The 23,331-nt window shown below is 37.5% G+C and overlaps 1 protein-coding gene across 2 annotated transcripts; it reads left to right on the top strand.

Moving 5' to 3' along the window:
- Positions 1 to 19: 19 nt before the first annotated feature.
- On the top strand, positions 20 to 21,996 carry LOC117418231 (iron-sulfur protein NUBPL-like). 2 transcript variants are annotated; one of them, XM_058991628.1, is made up of 11 exons: positions 20 to 264; positions 1,469 to 1,616; positions 2,184 to 2,218; positions 2,701 to 2,791; positions 3,260 to 3,299; positions 3,736 to 3,826; positions 4,878 to 4,971; positions 11,782 to 11,867; positions 18,673 to 18,793; positions 19,526 to 19,608; positions 20,646 to 21,996. In XM_058991628.1, exons 1-11 carry the CDS (start codon positions 136 to 138, stop codon positions 20,706 to 20,708), a joined length of 981 nt encoding a protein of 326 aa, XP_058847611.1. In that variant the 5' UTR covers positions 20 to 135; the 3' UTR covers positions 20,709 to 21,996. The 2 variants fall into 2 exon arrangements, with proteins under 2 accessions (XP_058847611.1, XP_058847612.1); XM_058991629.1 differs by lacking the exon at positions 20 to 264 and adding an exon at positions 658 to 993.
- Positions 21,997 to 23,331: the final 1,335 nt, after the last annotated feature.

A 23,331-nucleotide genomic window follows, 5' to 3' on the forward strand; every position in this document is an offset into this window, starting at 1 on the left:
AATTTATACGTCAAAGCTCGGGTTGTGTTGACGCCCGTGGGTTTTAAAAACGTCATCAGTAATCGACAACGAACTTGACTGCTGGATGTTGCATGTTTTCAAAATGGATGTTAAAAGTTAATCTGAAAACAAAAAATGATTTACAGCAGAGTGTTTCATTTCCACAAACACGTCATTAATTGCAGTAAAGTGAAGGCAGCCATCAGGTGTGATGAGCACATTGTCATCTCTGCAGCATGCAGAAAACATTCCCTTCGTTTCAAGGTGAGCATTGTGACATATTGTGATCAAGTAATTTCAACTTGGTAAATATTACATTTTCTTTACAACAACTGAACTTGTATGGCAATCAGCAATAGGCTGTTCTTTGTAAGCCAACGTGTAATGTTTTCAATTGAATAATGAATCAATCTGACAAGCAGCATTTGAAAGCTCGTGTAACAATTTTGCAATCAGAACAATAACCACACTTTTAATCCAAAGAATAAATATAGCAAATGGTATGCTGGGCACGACCTAGCAAGCTGATCTTAATTGGACACACCTGTGTTTAATAAGACAGTACAGTTCCACAAACAATCCAGTCTAAATAAAACCAGGAATGGCTCAACCTGCTGTGGAATTGGCCACTTATTTTGCTATTGATTGTACTTGTGTGTGGCATTTAAAATCCCAGATTTCAAGTTAGGAGAGATCTTAACTATAACAAATGATTGGCTAGTTTACACAAGGCAGATTATATAGAGCAACATGTGTTGTTAGGTCTCTTCACTAAGTAACAAAGTCACCCACACTGGCAGGCTAGCAGTCTGGTCAGCTTTCTGTCAGCTATCCACATGTATAAGCAGTGACATGTGTTTTTCTAAGGGAGCCAGGTCAGAGTGACACCAGTGAAAGCAGCCAACAATGTTATCAGGGGAATTTAACTGATTGTTTTTTGAAAGGAAGCTGTTATTTGTCGTATAGCCTAATTACAACTTGGTCATGTTTATTGTAAGTATTGTCCAAATTATGAAGGCGGTTTGGCACTTCTTGAAATCCTGTCTTGGAGACACAGTGGGTTCTCATTCTCTGTCTCAGGCTGTCTGTCTCTAACCCACTGCTGGCAGTAAGGACGTTTCTTTCAAACCCCAGCGGGAACAGCAGTTTGTTTTCCATCTTATTTTCTGGCACTTAACTGGTTTTAAAGAGATATACACAAACCACTCTGTTTGGAAAACCACACAATGTTTTGACATGTATAATATGTTATTATTATTATTATTATTATTATTATTATTATTATTATTATTATTATTATTATTTTTAATTTTAATTTTAATTTTAATTTATAAATTTTAATAATGAACCAGAAAAAGAGAAAAAAAAACTTTGTCACAAAGTGTGCTCATCCATGTCAGTGATGATAAAGAATGAAACTCCCTGTTTGGATTCATGCGTTTGACTTTTTGCTCTTTTTCCCCCTCAGTCTTCGGGTCCTGCTGGACAGTCTGCGCAGGAGAGACAAAGGCAGCACATGGCACGAGGACTTCCTAAACAGAAACCCATACTGGGGGTGAAGCAGGTTGTGGTAGTCGCTTCAGGCAAAGGGGGTGTTGGGAAATCCACCACAGCAGGTAAGAGTCTTATTACAGGCCTCTTAATGCGTCTGATCTGAAGGTCTTCACAGGGTGTCTCTTACACAGATGATCTTTAAGGGAGTGCTAATGTACTATGATGACATTAGGAGGAGCAGTCTTGCCTGGTATTTTTTTTTTTTTTTTTACCCTACATGGTATCCTGCAGTTTCAACATTCAGCTTTCATGTTTACTGCATATTGCTGATGCAGTGTTGTGTCTTGTTAGTGGAGTAAGACTGCAGCATGATGTAAATCGAGTACTGTAGTAGTAAGAGCGCCATCTGCTGTTTACTTGTTTTCAGTTCTCTAACATTTCAGTAAAATGCCAGGGACCACTGTTATCGTCTAATAAGTCAGCATAACTACATAGAGTACAGCTCCCAGACAGCTATTCAGTAACTCATTTTGCAGTGACATAATGGTGAGCAGAAATTATTAGATAAAATACAGTGTTAATGCAACTTGCTCACTGGCATGTTTTGCAATTCATGTAGTAAATTAAATTCAATATGCACTTGATAGGGGGACTCTATCTTTAAAAAATGTACTTTCTTTTTGCTGCAGTGAACTTGGCCCTTGGAATAGCAGCAAATGATTCTGTAAGTATTGCATTCATCTTTTGAAACCAGGATTATACTGTTCCACACACCTCGGCTTCAAATGAAGTCAATGTGATATTTTTATTTAACTGTATATGTATCATTTAAAATAATGCACAATATTTTTTTTTGAATCCCTGGATTACAAACACCTCTTTGAGTTTTCCTTGCATGGCATCTGTTGTAATGCCGGTAGTCTCTCATTACACATTGACATTCTATTAGGAGTATATCTTCGCCATACTACTTAGAAACTGTATGTATTATATGAAGGAGTAATTTTGAAATGTTACAAAACTAACACAATGCAACTCAGAAAGTTAATTAATTCAAAAGTATGCCAGGGTTGTTATTTACAAGATTTGTAAGATTAACATCGTGATTTTCCATGATTAATCCCTCTTCTATCCCAATTTATAAATACTTGACAAAAACTGCTTTATGAAATACACACCCTTATAATCCTGTTTCTGCTGTGACAGAGTAAATCAGTGGGATTACTGGATGCAGATATTTATGGTCCATCGATCCCCAAACTGATGAATCTGAGAGGCAACCCAGAACTGACTGACAGTATGTCTGACTGCCATTTCACTTTCTTTATTAGCGATTTATAGGAACAGTGCTTGATATTAAATTATCTACGGTGCTGCTGTGGTTCCACACACACCTCCAATAGATCAGTGCTGTTAACCCTTTCATGCACGGCGACCTCATATGAGGACATGTAAAGATGATAATGCATCACAGACTCATATGAGGATGTCATTTTCCATAGATACAGCAATGGGCAATTTTTTAAATAAATAATATATTTATTATGTGTCCAAAACTACTTTTTTGTGGCTATTTTCAATATTTGAAAGTGTAAAACTAAAGTGAAAATAGTATTACCTGCTTTCTGGAGGGATATCCAAATTAACTTACGCTAACTATTTTTTAAATAATGTAATTATAATAACCATGACAATGACAATGGTGGTTATGTAAATTTATATATAAATTTACATAACATTTGTTTTATTATTTGTATTATTGCAGAAAACCTAATGAGACCGCTGGTGAATTATGGTGTTCTTTGGTAAGTATTTCATAATTTAAAAATGAATGTAAAAAAAATTCAACAATTATTATTTCAAGATTATTTTAGTATTCAGCTGGATTTGAAAAATGGCAAAAAAAAAAACATACCAGGACTTCTACCAGGGAAATCTGCAAAAGAACTTGAATAAATATTAAATTAATACATTTTATAATACAAAAGAAAATCTGCATCATCGCTTTAAAAAAAAAAAAATATATATATATATATATATATATATATATATATATATATATATATATATATATATATATATATATATATATATATATATATATAATCTAAAGTAAGAACTGAAACAAAACAAATGCATTTAAAAAATGAATTCATATGTGGTGCTGGATAACTTTGTGTAGTTGGATTTCATAAGGGGTTCTGAAGCATTGCCGAGATTTTTTTTTTTTCTCTCTACCAGCATGTCAATGGGCTTTCTTGTTGAGGAGACTGCACCTATTGTGTGGAGAGGACTCATGGTCATGTCTGCAATAGAGAGGTTATTACGACAGGTAAGGAGATATGGTACTTTGCTTGATCCTCAAAATAAGGTTGTGTTGTTTTGGAACTAAGGCTTTGCGAAGAGACAACTACAAAGTATATTCTATAGCTTCAAAGTGATTCTTGATGTATATACATTCTCTTTGTTTGAATCTTTATGATGAATTGTGGTGCTTGTTAATTGACAGAATTGGAGACTTAGGGTGATACAGGCAAGGTGAAGTTCCATCTCAATGCCTTAACAACCCTTGGTAAGCTGTACTAAAAAGAGTAAACCACACAAGTGCATGTAACATTGGCTTTTGTTAAACAGGACTGAACAAATGACAAGGCTAGCCACTGGTCATTTCAACTCTCCTTATTCTCATGTGTCTATGGATCTGTCATCAAGCTTTAATGTCAAATGAAACCAGGACCTTTAGCTGCTTAGTCTCTACTAATAATAATAATTCTTATTAATTAGTCCTTTAGCAGACACTTTTATCCAAAGCGACTTACAGAGACTAGGAGGTAAATTTATGTGTGAGTAACTGCTGCTGCAGAGTCACTTACTATAGGATTTCGGTCCTCATCTGAAGGACGGCATTCACGCTGGCTGTGAGCTGTGGTTTATATGAAGCATTTTAGTCAAGACTACTTGGAAAAACAAAAGTACTGTTTGTAGAATTATTAAGATCTTTACTGCCAAGTAAAATTCCTATTAGTTTTGAGGACTGAAAAAAAAACAAAAAAAAACCTAGAAAGTTCATGTAAGGACTCAAAACGGTGCCCAGATTGTTTGTTTTTAACTAGCTTTGTAACAGTTTGATTTTGCTTTCACAGAACTGTGCATATTGCACGTAAAGACTTTGATATTTTTTTCCATTGACTTTTATTTATGATATAAGCCTTGGTTTAGGCGTGTGTAGTGTATGCCTGTGGTCGATACAGACCGAATAAAAAACAAAATAAAGATTAAAGATAAAGAGTGAAGGTCATGCAGAAGGAAATCCTGCTCACTGCTTCTCTGTTGTATTCCTTTGTGTTTTTAAGCTATTGCCTTCTTGTGTCGTCCTATGGCAGGTAGAATGGGGACAGCTGGACTATCTGGTGATAGACATGCCTCCAGGTACAGGGGATGTGCAGCTATCAATCACTCAGAATATCCCAATTTCAGGTAGAGAAACTAGCCTAAATTATTCTCTACGGTGTGTGTTATATTATACAACTGCAGCCATTGTCCTTCTATTCATGTCAATGGCCTATGTGACATAATAATCATATCTCCGGACGTTGCCACGGTTCTTTTTAGGCCTATTTTTGATAGTTGTTTTAGATTTCAAATGACCTCATAGCCATTGCATAATTGCAATATGGCACTTCAGGGTGTGTGTCATTGTGGAATGTTGACAGTTCTTGGGTGATTGAAGGCACATTGCAATTGAGGTGTAGCAATATCCCACAACGACACACGCACCCTGTCGTTCTATATTGCTTAATTATGAGTCAGAAAGAAGTCATTGTAATGGATTTAATGTTGCATTTTGCTATCTCCTTCATGTTACTTACAGTATGTTACAGTAAAGCTCTGTATAAAACACTATCTTCTAAATGTTAACAGATTCTTTATGGTCACCTATTTAAAATCTCTAATTCTATTGAAAATGAAAAGGTGAATAAACTGTGCAAAAGCTTTATAAATCTGCCAGTGATCCTTAGTAAAACAAAAAGGTCAGAGTATGTGATTGAGTGGAGTAATCTGATTGGACAGGAAGCTTCTGAACATATACAATTATAATTCATGGGCAGCTGTCTCGGCTAATCAGAATGCATGTTGGAGGTTGTCATGCGGAGTGATTTTAATATACTGTATGCTGTACCAATGAAATGAAGTCTGGAAAAGGAATTGAACAATCTGCTGGTCTGTTTCTATTAGAGTTAGAGTAAATCATGTAGAAAATAGACACACAGAAGGCAATTAAATTATAATAACCAGTGGGTTCGTTTTTTTTATGGAGATGAGCTACATTTAAAGCTACAGTGTTCTGTTTTATGTGAAACCCCTGGATACATGTGTTCAGTTAATTCAGAATACCTGGTAAAGGCTCATTTGGCAGATGTACTGGGTGAGTAAAGCACTCCGGGAAGCACAGGTTTACACCTTGACTGTGTCAAATTCCGATCCCATGATGAGCTCATCTTACTCCACCTGTAGGGATAGCCTCTCTAGGACACACCAAATAAATAAAAAAATCCTTTTAAATTCAATTTCTGTCGACTTCTGTCCACAAGGGGGCATCATCACATAGACGAACATTGACAGCTGTGAAAGGTCTGTTGTGTAAACATGTATGTATTTGGTCACAGATTATATATACAGTGCCTTGCAAAAGTATTCAGACCCCTGACCAATTCTCTCATATTACTGAATTACAAATGGTACATTGAAATTTTGTTCTGTTTGATATTTTATTTTAAAACACTGAAACTCAAAATCAATTATTGTAAGTGACATTGGTTTTATGTTGGGAAATATTTTTAAGAAAAATAAAAAACTGAAATGTCTTGCTTGCATAAGTATTCAACCCCTGTGCTGTGGAAGCTCCCAGTTTACACCGATGAAAGAAATTGCCCTAACGAGGACACAATTACTTACCATTGGCCTCCACCTGTGAACCATTAAAGTTGCTGTCACATTTTCTGGATAAAAACCCCACTGTTTAAGGATCATTGGCCAGGCTGTGAATCTGAAGGAAAATGAAGACCAAAGAGCATTCTACAGAAGTTAGAGATAAAGTAATACAAATACATAGATTAGGGAAAGGGTACAAAATAATATCCAAGTGTTTGGATATCCCAGTGAGCACAGTTGGATCAGTAATCAGGAAGTGGAAGCTGCATCACACCACCCAGGCACTGCCAAGAAAAGGCCGTCCCTCACAACTCAGCGCTCAAACAAGAAGGAGACTTGTGAGAGAAGCCACAGAGAGGCCAACAATCACTTTGAAGGAGCTACAGAGTTCAGTGGCTGGGAGTGGAGTAATGGTGCACCAGTCAACCATATCAAGAGCTCTGCATAACACTGGCCTGTATGGGAGGGTGGCAAGAAAGAAGCCGTTACTCAAAAAGTACCATCTGAAAGCACGTCTGGAGTTTGCCAGAAAGCATGAGAGTGACCCAGCTGCGATGTGGGAAACGTTTTTGTGGTCAGATGAGACCAAGATAGAGCTTTTTGGCCAAAACTCAAAGCGCTATGTGTGGCGCAAACCTAACACTGCCCAGCCTCAAGACACACCATCCCTACAGTGAAGTATGGTGGTGGCAGCATCATGCAGTGGGGATGCTTCTCATCAGCAGGGACTGGGCATCTTGTTAAAATTGAAGGAAGAATGGATGGAGCAAAATACAGGGAAATACTGCAAGAGAACCTGCTTCAGTCTGCTAAAAAACTGAAGCTTGGGAGGAAATTCACCTTTCAGCAGGACAATGATCCCAAGCACAAGGCCAAAGCAACATTGGAGTGGCTCAAGAACAAAAAGGTGAATGTCCTACAGTGGCCCAGTCAAAGTCCTGATCTCAATCCCATTGAGAATCTGTGGCACTATTTGAAAATTGCGGTCCACAAGCGTCGTCCAACCAACCTGAACAACCTGGAGCAAATCTGCCAAGAAGAATGGGCCAAAATCACTCCAACACTGTGTGCAAAGCTGGTACATACTTACCCCAAAAGACTTAAAGCTGTTATTGCAGCTAAAGGTGGCTCTACCAAATATTAATGTGTGGGGGTTGAATACTTTATGCAAGCAAGATATTTCAGTTTTTTATTTTTCTTAAAAATATTTCCCAACATAAAACCAATGTCACCTTACAATAATTGATTTTGAGTTTCAGTGTTTTAAAATAAAATATCAAACAGAACGAAATTTCAATGTACCATTTGTAATTCAGTAATATGAGAGAATTGGTCAGGGGTCTGAATACTTTTGCAAGGCACTGTATATATAGATAGATAGATATGTGAGTGCTGAGTGTAGTATGTCCCTGTGAAAATGCAGACAACATGTGTTCTCTCTAACAGTCCGTGCAACACCATTTCTAGGCGCCTGCTAAAGATCCATTATGACCAGTGGTGGTGGCCCTCAAATATTATTGCTAAATATTATTTGGTGCCTCCACCTTCATTGCTGTGCACATCATTGCAAAATGGCATCAGATTTGTATAAGCAAATGGAAATATAATGCTTAATAAATGTGATTTATAGTTCCCTTATGTTCCCTTACATCATTTGTGGGGTGGTGTTTTTTTTTTTTGTTTTACAAAATAGTCTACCTAATGATGGTTTTATTCCATCTCTGTATGCATGTAACCCATCAGGACCAAGACATGATACATAGTGTACTGTGACCTGCATATCAAGATACACATTTTAATGATCATAGAAAACCGAATTGCTGTTTCCACTGAATGCAGCTATACTGAAATAAGAGTTCTAAGATGCAGCATTGCAGGTAATAACATAACAGCATCGGAGGAGATGCTACGCTTCATAATTAAGGTCAGAATACTGTGCTGGGAATATAAAGTAGCATTATCAAAAGAAAGAAACAGATTTGGAGATGAATGGATTGGAGAAAAAACAAGATCAGGAATCTTCCTCCTAATGGAGCTTGCAATTTGGTATTTTTAGAAGAGAGAAAGAATGCAATGCTTTAATGTAGAATAATGTAAATAATTAATAAAAAAAAACATACAATACATAAGGTATAAATGAGTGCCAATAGAATATTCTGCTACAATGTGAGCAGGATCTTGCATGCAGGATCACAAGTGCCACGATATTGAGGGGCAGCATTCCCATACATGCCCGTTCCTCTTGGTTACATTCCTCCACCAATGTGGTTTTGCCATGTTCAAACAAAGGTTTGTACGTGAATGCACATTCCGGTGAAAAAGCTCAAAGTTGAAAAGCATGAACTCGCAGCTAATGCCTGCATGTTTTGATGATCATAGGAAAATAGCTAATTAATGTGTGTGATCATTTACTGGTATAATTGTGATTATACTAGATTTTGGATAAGATGATACGTTTTTTATTGAGTACGGTGAATTTATCAGGATTTACCGGTGTCATTTCCCTGTTTTTATTTCTGACCTCATAGCATTAGGTTGAATCTCACCATTATATATTGCTGCCTGATCATTTCAATATATACATATATATGACAGTAAAGATAAATTGCCTTAGAAAACTCATTTCAGCTCACTCTCCAACTCTATGAATAAGGTGCTATCAATTATACTCTGCCTCCCAGCTTTTTTCTATACTGCAAATCTTTCTCAAGAAATCTTATATTATTGATGAAAAACACTCTGTCTTTCCCTATGGGTCATTGTATATAAAATAAAATACTAAACTATAAAACTATAACCTACTGCTCAGCCTCCTGGACAGCACAAACAAATCTGAAATTGCCTCGACCCTTGTTGCATCAGTGCACAATTATTTGTGTTCTTATTACTCCAAACATGAATGGTGTCACTTCAGATTTGTTTTAGATATTTCAATATACCAGAGAACATCGATGTATAAAAACTCTAATTGTGCTAATAGAATTTAAGAGGCTGCTAGAACACAGTCTCTCACTGTAAATCAGCATGTAGTTAGCTATGGCTCATCGTGGCTGAGACTAGGATCCAGGCTTTTAAAACCTTTTGACAGGTGTCAATAAGATGTCAGAAGGAATCTCAATAATAAGAGACAGCTGAATGTTTTACCCTGCAATCATGCTTATTTATCCATATTTAGCCCTGGCCAACAGCCAGCCTCTTTATTCTATTCTTGTATATCCTCTGCCAGCTGAGAGTTTTAATACTGGCGGGTATTGTATGTCAAGCAAAGCATCCATCCGTTCTTCTTTTCCCATTGCACTTGGCAGCGGAGGGGCTGAGCAGTGTTCCACACAGTACTTCTCTTTTCCTACTATTGGCATTCTGTATGAGTGATTGTGATGAGAAATGTGTTCTGCTGAGGTTTTACCTGCACTCTTCAGCGGGGGATTTTGCACTACAATGAGTCTTTTTGCACTACAATGGTGATGGACAGTTGCATAGAAATAATTGTCTCATCCCACAATCCCTCTTGTTATCCTCAAATCTCTGATCATGTATTATTTATTGCTTTTTTATATTTCATTAGTTTGCTCACTGTTTAACATTTTGGAAGTCGTAGTGCAGCAAAACTAATTTTATATTGCTATGTTATCATAAAGAAAGAATCAACATAAAATGTAATCTTATTAATTTTCTTTATAGTGTGTCCTGCCTGCTATCTACATCCATAGTCAGGAATTATTGCTACTACTTGACCCAGCAATAACAGCCTTTTTTTAACAGTGGCGTGGTTAATAATCAATACATTTTCCCAAACTGTACGAGAGATCATTTTATATTGCTGCCTCGCTTCGCCCACGCTACTCCACTACTCCGCTCGCTCCACTGGCTCCCGATCACCGCTCGCATCCAGTTCAAGACTCTTGTACTAGCCTACAGATGCCTTGACCAGTCTGCACCCAGCTACCTCCAGACCCTCATCTCTCCCTACACCCCCACTCGACCTCTCCGCTCCGCCTGCACTAGAAGACTAGCTCTACCACCGCTACGCTCCCCTGCCTCCAAAGCCCGCTCCTTCTCCACCCTTGCTCCGCAGTGGTGGAATGACCTTCCTACAGATGTCAGGACTGCCCAGTCCCTGACCACATTCCGGCGCCTCCTTAAGACTCACCTCTTCAAAGAGCACCTGTAGAACTCCTCTGTTTGTATCCTGGGACACTATCACCCTTCATGTAAATGTGCTTTATTTTGCTCTTATCAGCCCCTATTTTACTGCATTTAATCCTGTACTTCAGAATACTGTAATCTGCCAAGTTTTTAACCTGTATTACCTTGTATTTACTCACATCCTGATGTAACTATCACTATTTAATCATATCCTGATGTAACTATCACTATTACCTGCTGTATTATTGAATTGTGGTTTGTCAAACTTGTACTTTACTTGAACAAAAGTTATTGTATTTCTTGCTCTTATTGTATTACTTGTATTGTAACGCTTGAAATGTTTTTGCTTACGATTGTAAGTCGCCCTGGATAAGAGCGTCTGCTAAGAAATAAATAATAATAATAATAATCATCCTGATTGTGTCTGTTTCCTCTTCCATTGTCCCTTACCCAACGAAAGGAAACATATTTGAACAAACATTATACATGTATTGTATAATAAACATGTTTGTTTTCAGACTTAAGTCAAATTAGTATAAAAAATATATTTGTAATATTTTCATGCCCAAACCTGGATACAGATACCTATATATGTTATTTACATCCTAGAGTATTTTATGTTGTCCAACATTGTCTTTTAGGTATATGCCGTCTTTATCTCCTTTCATGTTGTGTACCACGTTCCAGTTGCCACTCCCCCAAGTAACTATCCTGCCTGTCGCCCCCAAGTAAAATGCTTTCCAATCCTATGCAACTTGGATTAAAAAAAACTCCCCACTTTGTCTTTGGGGGAACTGAAAAGCCTGCAGTGATAAAGTGAGGAACAATGTTGACCCTTTGTGCTTTGAGTGACTGATGTTATGGCCTGCTGATAAATCAGCCGTTTGGCAGTTAATTTGGCAAAGCCGTTGTCAAACTTGTTGTGAACCAATAACATCTTTAGAATGAGCCATTCAGCTTCACATAGGAGCATTCGGTTTGTTTTTACAAAACTTTTATGGGCTCCTATGTGTTCCTTTCCACCCATTTAATGTCAGTTCACTAAAACTGCCTGTTGCTGCTCATTGAATGAACTGGTGGCCCACACAGCTGAAAGCGTCACCCAGGATTCAGGGCAGTAACAGGAAAGGGTTTCTGCTTCTTCGATTTTACCACCTATTTAAATGTGAATGTAAACTGAAGGGCTTGTTAATGTGTGATCTCTTCCAGGCGCTGTGATCGTGTCAACTCCACAAGACATCGCTCTACTGGATGCGCGGAGAGGAGCAGAGATGTTCAGAAAAGTCAATGTGCCTGTGAGCATTTACAGCTTTCCTTTCTCAGCACTGCATTTGCTTGCTGATGTGATAAGATAATTGCTTCTTGGTGTAAGAAGGAGATACTGGTAAGGGAGATACATTTAGTAAAAATTCTGTTTTAGCTTTTGGCCAGTTTTAAATTTTGGTTTTGACATTTTAATATGGACAGTATGACTCTTAAATGGTAAATATCTCCAGTCACCAGGACAGGACTGATTCAATGAAACATGAAGTTCTTTCTTATTTCCATGTTATGTATTAGCCGTAGTCCTTTTCTTCTTTTTTTTTTTTTTTAAATGTAACTAAAACCAACTTCTTATTTGTTCATGTAAAATGTAATCCATTACCACATTCTTTACCTCTCTGTAAAATGAGCCATTACAGTTACAAGTTACTGAAAAGTGTAATCCAATTACACTAATGCGTTACTCCTCAACACTGCTGGAGGTACACATAACCACTGTCACACATAATGGAGTGAAGTGTGTTTCAGACTGATCATTCTTGTAAAAAGCTGAATCCTGTAAGAAAGCACTCTAGTGCTGTAATTAACTGAGAATAATTGTTACACTAGACAGTTACTTTACCTTACAAATAAATATAGTAAATGTATGCAGCAGCGGCAGCCCCTTGAAGAGTTAATCTAAATTTATTTGATTACATGTGTGCTATGCCATTGGAATATGTGTTTTTTTATGATCAGTCTATTTCTATGATTACTCACAGCAGAATTAAAGTACTTCACTGCTGGGGAAAAAAGCCCATCATTTTTACCTGCCAGTAAGTAATTAGAATTTAGTCACAGCGTTAGTGTAATACCTGTCCTGCTTGGTCTTCTGTTTTCTATTTCACTGCTTTGTCACTACATGATCTTGGCTTGGTGCCAGAGGTGCTTGTTGTGGATTGTATTATGTGAGCAAAGAATAACTTTAATATTATTTGTTAAATATTATTATAGATTACATTTCCAGTTTGAGGGTTTTTTTTGTGTGTTTTTAAGTAATGAAAATTGGTTTGATCAAAAAACAGCATGATTTGAATGTACAAAAAAGTACAACAGGCTGCAGAGTAGAGATCATTTTGTTCTAATCCATGCTGATGTTGGTATTGCTGACTAGAACCAAGAAGGCCACCAACTGAGGTCACATGATGCATTTAAAATGATTAGGCCTGCCCTGTCAAGGTGGATACATTCTCTTTCAATCTACCTTCTCCTTCTCTAACTGTTTAATATTGTTTGTATTTGTCACACAATAACTCATGGACAAATTGATCAAATATATAATGCCCTTTTGCATATTGGTAGACACAAAATAACATGTGTATGGGGTCATACACTTTTGTACTGCATGCTAGCAGCAGATGCAAGGAAACAGGAATGTTTTTTTTTTCCAGTCTGTTAGGGGGCTATGTGGCTCACCTGATTCACAAAACAGTGTGACGGCCCTCAACCCAAGGGGGCTTATTACATTTTAATCCAGGTTTGATTAGTGTTAATGATAAAGCATATATACCGTATTACTTTGAATTACCGTTGCCCTTGAATAAGCGCCTCACTCGGTTATCAGATTTGTAATAGACGCCGTCCTCGAATAAACGGCACTCTCAATAATGAAACGTGTACATTTTTTTTCCCTACCCCAGCTCAAATAAATGCAGCACTTAATAAAGAAATGCCTACAAAACACAGTAATGTAACAAATAGAAACAAGATTAATTGAATAAACTTGAATAAAATGTATTTAAAAGCATACAATTCCACACTGGAGCATACCGGTATTTTACTGTAAAGTTTATGGAACCCGAACAAAAAAAGAATACCGTAGGTACACAGCACTATGTACTGATACAGACAGGAAGTTCAGAGAGTGGGGGGTGTGATGTTTTGAGTGTCAAGGAGAAGCTAGTGTAGCTCTCGCTGTCGCGTTGCTGTTAGGGGATAGCCACGGGATCATCTTCCTCACCGAAGCCCTACCTGGACCAGGAGATTGTCTTACTGGTTGAAGAGAAAGAAACGCATCGTGTATATATATTAGAGTTCAGCCCTGCTTAGAAACTGTTGTAAGAAAGGTTTATTTTCCCCTACCTGCTCAGTGTTGAATTGACATTTCTCTCTTGTTGTTGTTTCTCTCTCCACCCTAGACTGGTATGTGTCCTCATTTAGTCAAACACTGATCTGATCTGCGAGCTCAACAGCTTTCAGTTTAAAGTTGTAGGCCTTCTTCGCCATCCTGATCAAGTTGTATCCGCAGAAATATACTTCAATATACGCCTCCCCCAAATACCTCAATAAAAAATTGCACCTTTCAAAAACCATAGTGCTTATAATTACTGCCGCCCTTGAATAAGCGGCAAAAACTGTTTTTAGCAATTTAAAATAAACGCAGCGCCGTTAATTCAAAGTAATACGGTATAATGGGTGTGTGCAGCAAATTCCGATTACGAAAGTGAGTGGCATGCAGTGAAAATTAACACGTGGCAGCACTGGACACAAGGTAAGTCACACATGTAAATATCACAAAGGGATGCCAACAAATCTAGGATATTCATGTTTTGCAAATATTTCGAATGCATATTGTACTGGAGCAGTTATTAGCTAGCATTACCACATTAATATATTTTTCACCATCCTAAATCATAATTGATGACAGATTTTATGTACACCAAGTACATTTTTCTGTACGGAGTGCAGCTTGACTCTGCTGACCCATCGGGTCCTGACAGGTTATTAGTCAGAAGTGAATAGATGGTGGGTTGTGTGCCCCTAATCTTAACCATGGATAGTTTATAGGCCAGTCTGGGGTGTCCATGTGATTAATGGCAGGTGGGGTGTTTACGTCTTTTCTTTGTCTTGCTGTTTGCTTGGTTCATTCATCAGTTGGGCATGACTTGAGCACTGAGCAATAGATGGCGAGGGTTGTTTGCCTTCAGAGCTAAATAAGGTGGCCAAAGCTTTTTGATAAACTGAAGTAACCTGATGAGAGGGTTAGTGTTTTCCTTTTTAAGCATTATCGAAACAGCAGGTTGCCAAAATGTAGAGTGGTATGCTTGATCCATTGATGGGTAGGTATGCCCTCCGGCACTGTACAGACTAAAGGGTTAGGAAGGAAAGCCTATGAATATGAACACAGGCGGTTTGTTTCGTGTTTTTGTGCCGCTGCGTCTTTCAGTACATGGATTTGTTGTGTGCAAGATAGGCCATTCAATCAAACCAGACCTCCATTGGCACTGAAGCGCACATTTATAAAGCCTGTTCAAGTTTTGGTATAAGAGTCAAATTGATGGATTGAGCTGTCATGCTGTCTAGTTCAAAACGAGTCATGCAGATCACACAGAAACATAAGGCGCCCAATCCACACTTTGTGGCATCTATGACCATACGGTAAAGGAATGAGCCAAGATGGGCGTGTATTTATGGGTAGTTATGTGAGCCGTCGATCAAGAGTCCAGGAAGTGATCCAGGCCAAGAAAGGTCAACATAATAAGGTGTTTGTGCTGGGTGTTTTAAATGTTATCTGGGTACATAATTGGTCCATTGTTGGTTTTGATTTAATGATACTTCTAGTTACATTGTTGCAGTTTCATAATATTTTCAGAATATTTGAATAACATACAGTATGTTAAAGGAGGGTTGATGTAAAGCCTAGATTACATGGACTGATGTGGACATGTGAAAAAGCAAACATAATTAAATTTCGATGAAATGTACAGTAGGTTTCTTGTGAAAATAAAATACACATTTAAATCTCTGCACCACAAAAGCATTGATTAATAGAAACAGGTTGCTGTTTTTCTTTTCTGAAATACTGCTTTGCATTTATATCCTTTCCTGCTTGTCAACTGATTGTGAATGCCCTTGTTTTTGTGCTTTGTTCTTTCTTCCTGTGGCATTTTGAACGGGTGCAGGTATGACAGTGTATTTCCTTGCAGAATTAGCTGTTTAGGAGCTCTGTACTACTGGCACTCCCCTCCCTGCTCTGACAAGGTGGAACCAAGATTGATGGGAGAGGTACAGGTGCAGACTTGGTTCCAATCCGTTAGCCTGGGCTTCAGCTGTGTCGTTAGCTGGGACCATTATCTGGGCAGCCTGTCTAGCTCAAAACATAATCCCAATACTTTAGAAATATAGCACTTGGAAGATATTGCACTTTGAGATATTGCTATGTCAGATATTTTATTCCAAATGTGTTTTTGTTTCTTCACATTTAGAGACTGAGCATACGCGGGTGCACTTGCATTGACAAATAAAAATAAATCTCTCTGGAAAGAGGAGGTCTCTGCCTAGTTTAGGTGATCATATATACTGTACTGTGTATATTGAAATAGACATGGTTTCTTAAATTGTTACTATTAAGTAAATTCTCATTTCATTTAGCCAGTACGCGGCAGAACTCACTCAGAATAAAAGTTTCTTTCAAGTTGTCGCTGCTAAACGTGGGCGTGTTAGATCCCTGCGTACACTTGATTTTCGGAAGAAGGTAAAACTCAGAGGATCATAAGTTGCAGTTTGTGAACTGTTCACATGTTTGTCCTTCACTCAGTAATTCTACTCCGTTCAGCAGTCCTAGTGTTGCTGCTGACATATGCCCCACAACAGACTAATTGAAGCTGTCAAATGCAATAACTTGCTGGCTGTCATTTCAACACAACATTTTTAATAGGCTTATTTTAGGGACTTCTGGAATGTATTTAGCTGCACTGCAAGGATTTAGGAAAAAAAACTGAATCAGTGTTAACATCCTGAAGGGATAATACTTTTCAAATTATTGGGGTGGGATGGGGGGGGGGGGTTTGATCCGTCTCCCCTTAAGTGTTTCAGACTAACCTTAGCTATTCAAAATTACATAACAGTGGGGTGTCAAAGCAATCTGAGCTTTGCAGTGCCTCTAATTATGGGAGGATTGGTAGTAGGTTGTCAGTGTGTCAGAGGTGCTGCCTGGCAGTGCAGGCGTTTTATATAGTGAAGGGTTTTAGACTTCAATTTTCAGAAGGGTTTGTATAATAAGCAAGGGAACAGGGCTTGGATGCAATTTCAGTGGACCTGTGTATAATGTGTTGCATGGGGTCATGAATGAAAAGGCTGATATCATCCACTTGGTGGAAAAAATTTGTTAATACCCTGCCAGATTAATTCCCTCAATTTCAGGCTTCAATATAGTACACGACATAGCAGGCCATGCTGACATGTTGGGCCTCGTTTAACCACGTATGTGGGCACGTAAACGGAGTTAGTAGACTTTGCTTTTACAACCAGCGATATACTGCCCAGCCCTCATACTGGACATTGTGTGTAGACCTGGTATGCTAAGACTGTTGCTTTCTAATTACTTCTCAATTTAAGGTTTGTGTAAAATGGCTGAACAAACTCCCCACCCCTTTAGGTACTGGTAGCTTTAGAAATAAAATACACATTTGGAAAGTTACAAAACAGCTGTCAACAACTATTAAAATCAGAAGCGAAAAAAAGCATTGTTATCTGAAGGGCCATCTTTCTAAATAGTATGAGCTGCTGCTGGGGGGTATTGTGCAAACAGAAGTTGGGCTTTACGATAAAAAAAAAAAAAACACGCTTACTTTATCCAGACACATCTGTCTTGCATTGATTATCATTTTGCACCCAGTAATGATTGCAGGGCTTATCAGTTAAAAGATCTACTGGGTTATGCACATTTATTTAAAGATGATTGCTGTCTTTATACAGATACATTATTATTATTATTATTATTATTATTATTATTATTATTATTATTATTTTAATTTTTTTTACAGTAAATAAATATGTCAATAGCTTTTTCTACAGACTCTGGTGCGTTCAGTTCCATTGCAAAGTACACCACCATTTGATTCACTTTCAACAAATTACATTTACAAAATTTACAAAACAAATTAGCCTTAGCAGATTAGCGTGGCAGCTTGCAGTGCCAAAGAAAATTAAATGAAAAAGTAACAGGAAAGACAATGTCGTGGAATTGCAAAGGTAAGATTTAAATGGATAATGAAGTAAGCAGTAGGTTTGCTTTAGCCTTGCCGAAGTTGGACATGGCACACTAATGACTATTTTAGCTTCATTGCTTGTTCACACACTTTAGTTGCAGATGCTAATTATTGCTGTCATGTTAAAGTACCCTCCAATTATTAAGGTGTACAGATCTGCTCCAATCTTATTTCATCTCTTCAAAGAGGACAATAAACTTGATATAAATTACAGCGACCCCTGTATAGCATTGATTTGTGTGAAGTGTCTGTCTTGAATAGAGATGATGCTGGATCTGCTTTTCATTTTTTTTTTTAAATAGACAAACAAAAAATGTAGAAGTGACCTAATTCAGTCTGGGCATCCCAGCAGTGGTACTGCTGGAGCCCTGCAGTGATCATAAATCAAGAGGTGCTTCTTGCTGCTGCTTTTTATTTTGGCTTTGTTTTGTTTTTTGTTTTTCTTCTTCTTAAAGTGCATTTGTTTCTTAATTCTGGTTATTTCAAGCAAGGACAAATAAGGCAATCTGCCTGCTCTCGCTAGAATCATGGCAGTTCATCTATGTGAAGCATCCACAGTAATTAAGGTAAGAGCAACTAAGTCTGCCATTGGTAATCCCTTCGCATTCCTTTTTTAAATGGCAGTGTTTACATGCAGTGTATTTAGTGAACTGTGTTTAACCTTTGAGGTATAAGATGGGTCTACCAAACTGGACCTAAGCCCGATTTTATCTCTTGCTTCCAAAAATGTCCCTAGTTTATTACCCCCTGCCCCACCTAGCCCTCTCTATCATGTTTTACTCATTGAAGCATCTGTTCATTCTTCCAGATTCTCGGTCTTGTCCAAAACATGAGTGTGTTCCACTGTCCGAACTGCAACCACAAAACCCATATATTTGGAGAAGATGGGGCAACGGAGCTGGCAAACAGCATTGGAGTGGAAGTCTTGGGTAAGGATACAGTAACAAGTCCAGGGATGGAAATAATAACCCTGTTGCATAGCAGTTTGATTCCATGATTTATTGTAGTGTAAGTATAAGTCAATTTGTGTCTAACTAGGCTTACAGTAAAAACTGGAATAGCTCATAGTCTTGGGCAGAACTGTCACTTTAGAAGACCTCAGTGGATTACTGTGCTTTACTTACTGTAATGCAGTAATACATTATTCATAGTCCAACATTTAAATGTGATTTATTTCATGTGTAAGCCTATGTTAAGGAGTATGGACTGTACCTTCATATATTCTTGTCAACCCACCGCTACTTCAGATGTTAATATCTCATAAAATATACTTTTATATTTTCAGTGTCATGGCCACTTTGAGACATTGGCTTCATACTTTGCACACCAGTGTATTCTATGATTCTTTAGGTTGTTTGATCACAGGTATCTTACAAGAAAGCTAAGCTGTTTGTACATATATACAGTTATATTTGAAGCATATATATATAAACATACAATTATTACACAATAAAATATTGTCTTTGTAGGTTTTAAAAAATAAATTTGTACAGAACAGAACTGTAATGTTGCCTGTGGAGTTTAGCAACATAGAAGTATAACTTGGAAGTAATCCACACCTGTATGTTTTGCACCAAAGTCAATACTGCAGCAATTTAAATGTGAAAGCTGCCTAAAATGTGGGGTGACCCTTTGAAATATATTTCTTTGTCTGTTTGCAGGAGATATCCCATTACACATTAATATAAGAGAGATGTCAGATAAAGGGCAGCCAGTGGTTGTGTCCAAGCCAGACAGCCCAGAGGTTTGTTGTATTTTATAAAGACGTTTATCCATTCGTCCAAAATGACACGAAGACAAACCTTTTGGCCAATGCATCCATCAGTGTTATGCACGGTTATTACGAATGAAATATGCATGATAGTGATTTAAACTTTTTTCTGAAGAGTTCAGGTCATAGTAGTAAACTCTAGGTTGCTGTTTGCCAGCCATTTAATATAATTACCAGCTTTTCATCAGGGCCTGTAACTACTCTATACTTGCCAGTAACTAAATGACATCCCTAATTACCACTCTACTTTCACAATCATTCACAATAAATGGAGTGTCTGTTTTCTTCTCAAACACCAGATCAGAAGATGGGGGGGGGGGGGGGGGCTGTTTCTATGGTTTCCTGTCCCTGTATCTACCATAGAGGTATGGCATCCGTCCCAAATTAGATTTTTACTATGTGCGGTTGGCCCTTCTTATCCCTCGACCTCTAAACCACAGAAAAATAGGCAGGTGCAGGATATAAAGAAATGCTGACCAACTAAAATGTCGACTTAGAGACTCCTTCTAGTGGATCTGATCACTACATTGTGCAGTGATCACAAAATCTGTGTGTGCTTTTCTCAATAAAGTGTAATTTTTAACGATGCATTAATAATATCAATATCTTAATTTTATGTTCGTTACCAGGGATTTATTATCCCATGCTGTGGTACATATTCCCGGCAATGGGAATATACTGGAGGCCCCTGTATGTCTTATTGTGGGTGATTGAAATGCCTTTTAAATGCTACGAAAAAGGCAATGGACTGCATCAATAATTTGCATATTGAATTTGAATTCATGTCAAGTAGAATACAGTTCCTAATCCATCTATTTTACAGTTACTTTCAATATCGGTTACACCTACTAAAAGTTTAAAGAGTGTTTTCAAGTCTAACACACTGTACGCAGCCCATTGACTTTTCTATAGATTTTAAAGTTGGAGGTCCAAGTCCTTTATAATTCATTACAGGCTTTTCGTCTGGCAAATACAGCAGTAATGGTATTAGTATCGTTTCTTTGTTCCAGGCCAAAGCCTACCTGAAGGTTGCTGCTCAAGTAGTGAAAAGACTGCCAGCTCTATCAGCCTGAGTGCCAGGAATGCTGAAATGCGGAAATCTGGGCAGGAGCAGCCTTGTCAGTGCTGAGTAGCTTGTTCAGCGATGGTGTGGACATCAGACCCCTCTGAAAGCGAATAGAACTCCTGTTATTACACGGCTGTCACATTTTGAAATGCATAAAAGCAAATTGTAATAAAGGCAGATCTACTTTCTGTTTAAATACATTCAGGGAAAAGATGATTCATCGCATTACAGTTCTTTACTGTAAATAAGTCTGTCATGAATAAAGTTAACTCTCTTGTTCTCTGTTATGTGCTTTAGTTGGCAGCCATTGTTATTCGATGAGAAATTGCATAGTAAAGTGATTACATTGAAGGTTGTAAAAGAAAATAGAAATTTTAAAGGCGTAGTAATTTACTAAACATTTAACTGAAAACAAACTGTTTTTTTGGGCTATTGATTCACCATTTATATTTATTTGATGCACTGTAATTGAATTATTTCATAATCTGTATACAATTTTAAACAAATACAAAAGTAAAATATAAAGGTGACTATAAATACGAAATCAAGTCTGGATTTTCCTTGAACATATTTATGATATTTTAAATGGTAAGGGGTTTGCACATGGAAGTGTCAGGACCATGTCACTAATAAAGTCTAATATATTCAAGATAAACAAGACATAATTGTTAGTCACAGTGTTAAGTGACCAACTGGCTGTATAATGTTATGTTGAAAAATGTAAGAGAATTTTGTCCTTTTTTAAATGGCAGATGCCATTGTGGTGTGTGTACTCCACCTGTTTGTGTGCCCTCTAACTACTGTAGTATCATTTCTGTATTTAATACCCTGCTTTGATGCATTTCACAAAGACAGTACAGAAATCGTTTAACAGACATAATTAAGCATGGTTTGCATCAATTCATAATCCTGCTCTTTTGCAAGGAAGCTGTATTTCTAGTCTCATCATCATTAAATAATCTCTTTTGCTTATATCAGTGGGTAGTGCATATCTGACAGATCTCATTTCTAGGTTTCCCCATTACCATTTATATGCATGCCACTGATCTCAGCAACACAAATGATTACATCTACTATAGAATCATCATTCATGCAATACAAAATGATACAAATAAACATTTCTAAATATTCTGGTTTCACGGGCAAAGACTCCCTTCACCCACATGATTACCATAAACAGGACAGGACATGCAGATGTTAAAACAAAGCTACATTTAATTGACTTTCCGGAAGTGTGTATGAGTGCATGGAGCCAGTTCGCCACCCACAAATGAATGAACCGCCAATACGTGCCAGACCTGGCTCTCTCAGCTCTGAGCAGCCCCCATATTGTTCCTGTATACCACAATAGCTCTTTCAGAAGCGTTTTATAATGGATTATTGAGAAGGATTTGCAGGTGATTTCTCCCTATTTGTATTTCTATTTACAAATTCTGTGGACTGCAGGATATATAGAAAGAGCTGAACCATTCAACTATATTTTCTGTATGCTATACTGCTGTATACAATTAAAAAATGTACTAAAACCTTGAAGGGCACAAGACTTTTTTTGTAGATTTTTCTATTTTTATGGGTACAGCAGTAAACTGTTGCTTGAAATAAATACTGTGGAATTACCCTGTTTCCAATCCTTGTTACGATTAAAATCTCTTATTTAATAATTTCCAGTTGTCTTGTGTAACACTGCATATTTACAAGAGGTATTGGCAGCTGCCATTCAGATGTATCATGCAGAGTCAAAAAGCTTTCCAAATTGGACTGTACATTGTGCATGTCACTGATTGCGTCACCTTGGGTATCGCTACAATGAAATTCATGACTTTATTTCTCCTGAAGAAATAGGGGTTCTCAATGGAGAATGATCCTATAATGAGAGTGGCCGTTATCATATTCAGGTTGTGCCGTCGACTCAAAAGAAAAGAGAGGTGGATCGAACTTGTGTTACATTGGGAGGGCCTGTACTGTATTTGTACTTCCTTCAGTGCACTGAGCAGCACATTCACGTTTGGCAGTTAATAAGTGTTTAGAAGTACTCAAGCTAGCTCAAGGATATTTAGTTTTGCCTTGGCCTCGGTTATTCTCGGCCCTCGGATTTTAAGGATAAGGAAGGGGTGTTTTAATATAGTCACATACAGGTAATATTAATAATGATTAAATATTAGTAATAATTAAATCCATACATATTGAATGTGAATTGAAAATTCTGGATGTAAATCGGATTCACAGCAAGTCTTAGTGTGGATCAGGACAAGGGTCAGGTGGGGTTTTCTTGTAACACAGGAGGTGAACTTACAGAATTGGGCAAGAAAAAACGTATATAAATAGCAATCTTGTAAGGGTCTCGTGACTAATGTTTTGCTAGTTATATCACTCATTTTCTAAAATAAAATAAAGTCTAATTACTTTATTTAGCCACCACGTGCTGCTGTGTGTTAACGGAAACCTCCATTAGATACAAAGCACCATTTTATGAAGCTGGAACATGCTTTATTGTCCATGTTACAATCTAATCTTTAAATCTTATTGAAACAGAATGTATAAAAACAATGAAAGTGCATGACTTTCTATTGCAGTTTGCAGAAAGAATAATGCATTTGACCTTGACTAGCACAGTGCAAGCAGCAGTTATT

This window comes from Acipenser ruthenus, chromosome 18 (genome assembly GCF_902713425.1).
Source record: "Acipenser ruthenus chromosome 18, fAciRut3.2 maternal haplotype, whole genome shotgun sequence".
Classification (NCBI taxonomy): domain Eukaryota; kingdom Metazoa; phylum Chordata; class Actinopteri; order Acipenseriformes; family Acipenseridae; genus Acipenser; species Acipenser ruthenus.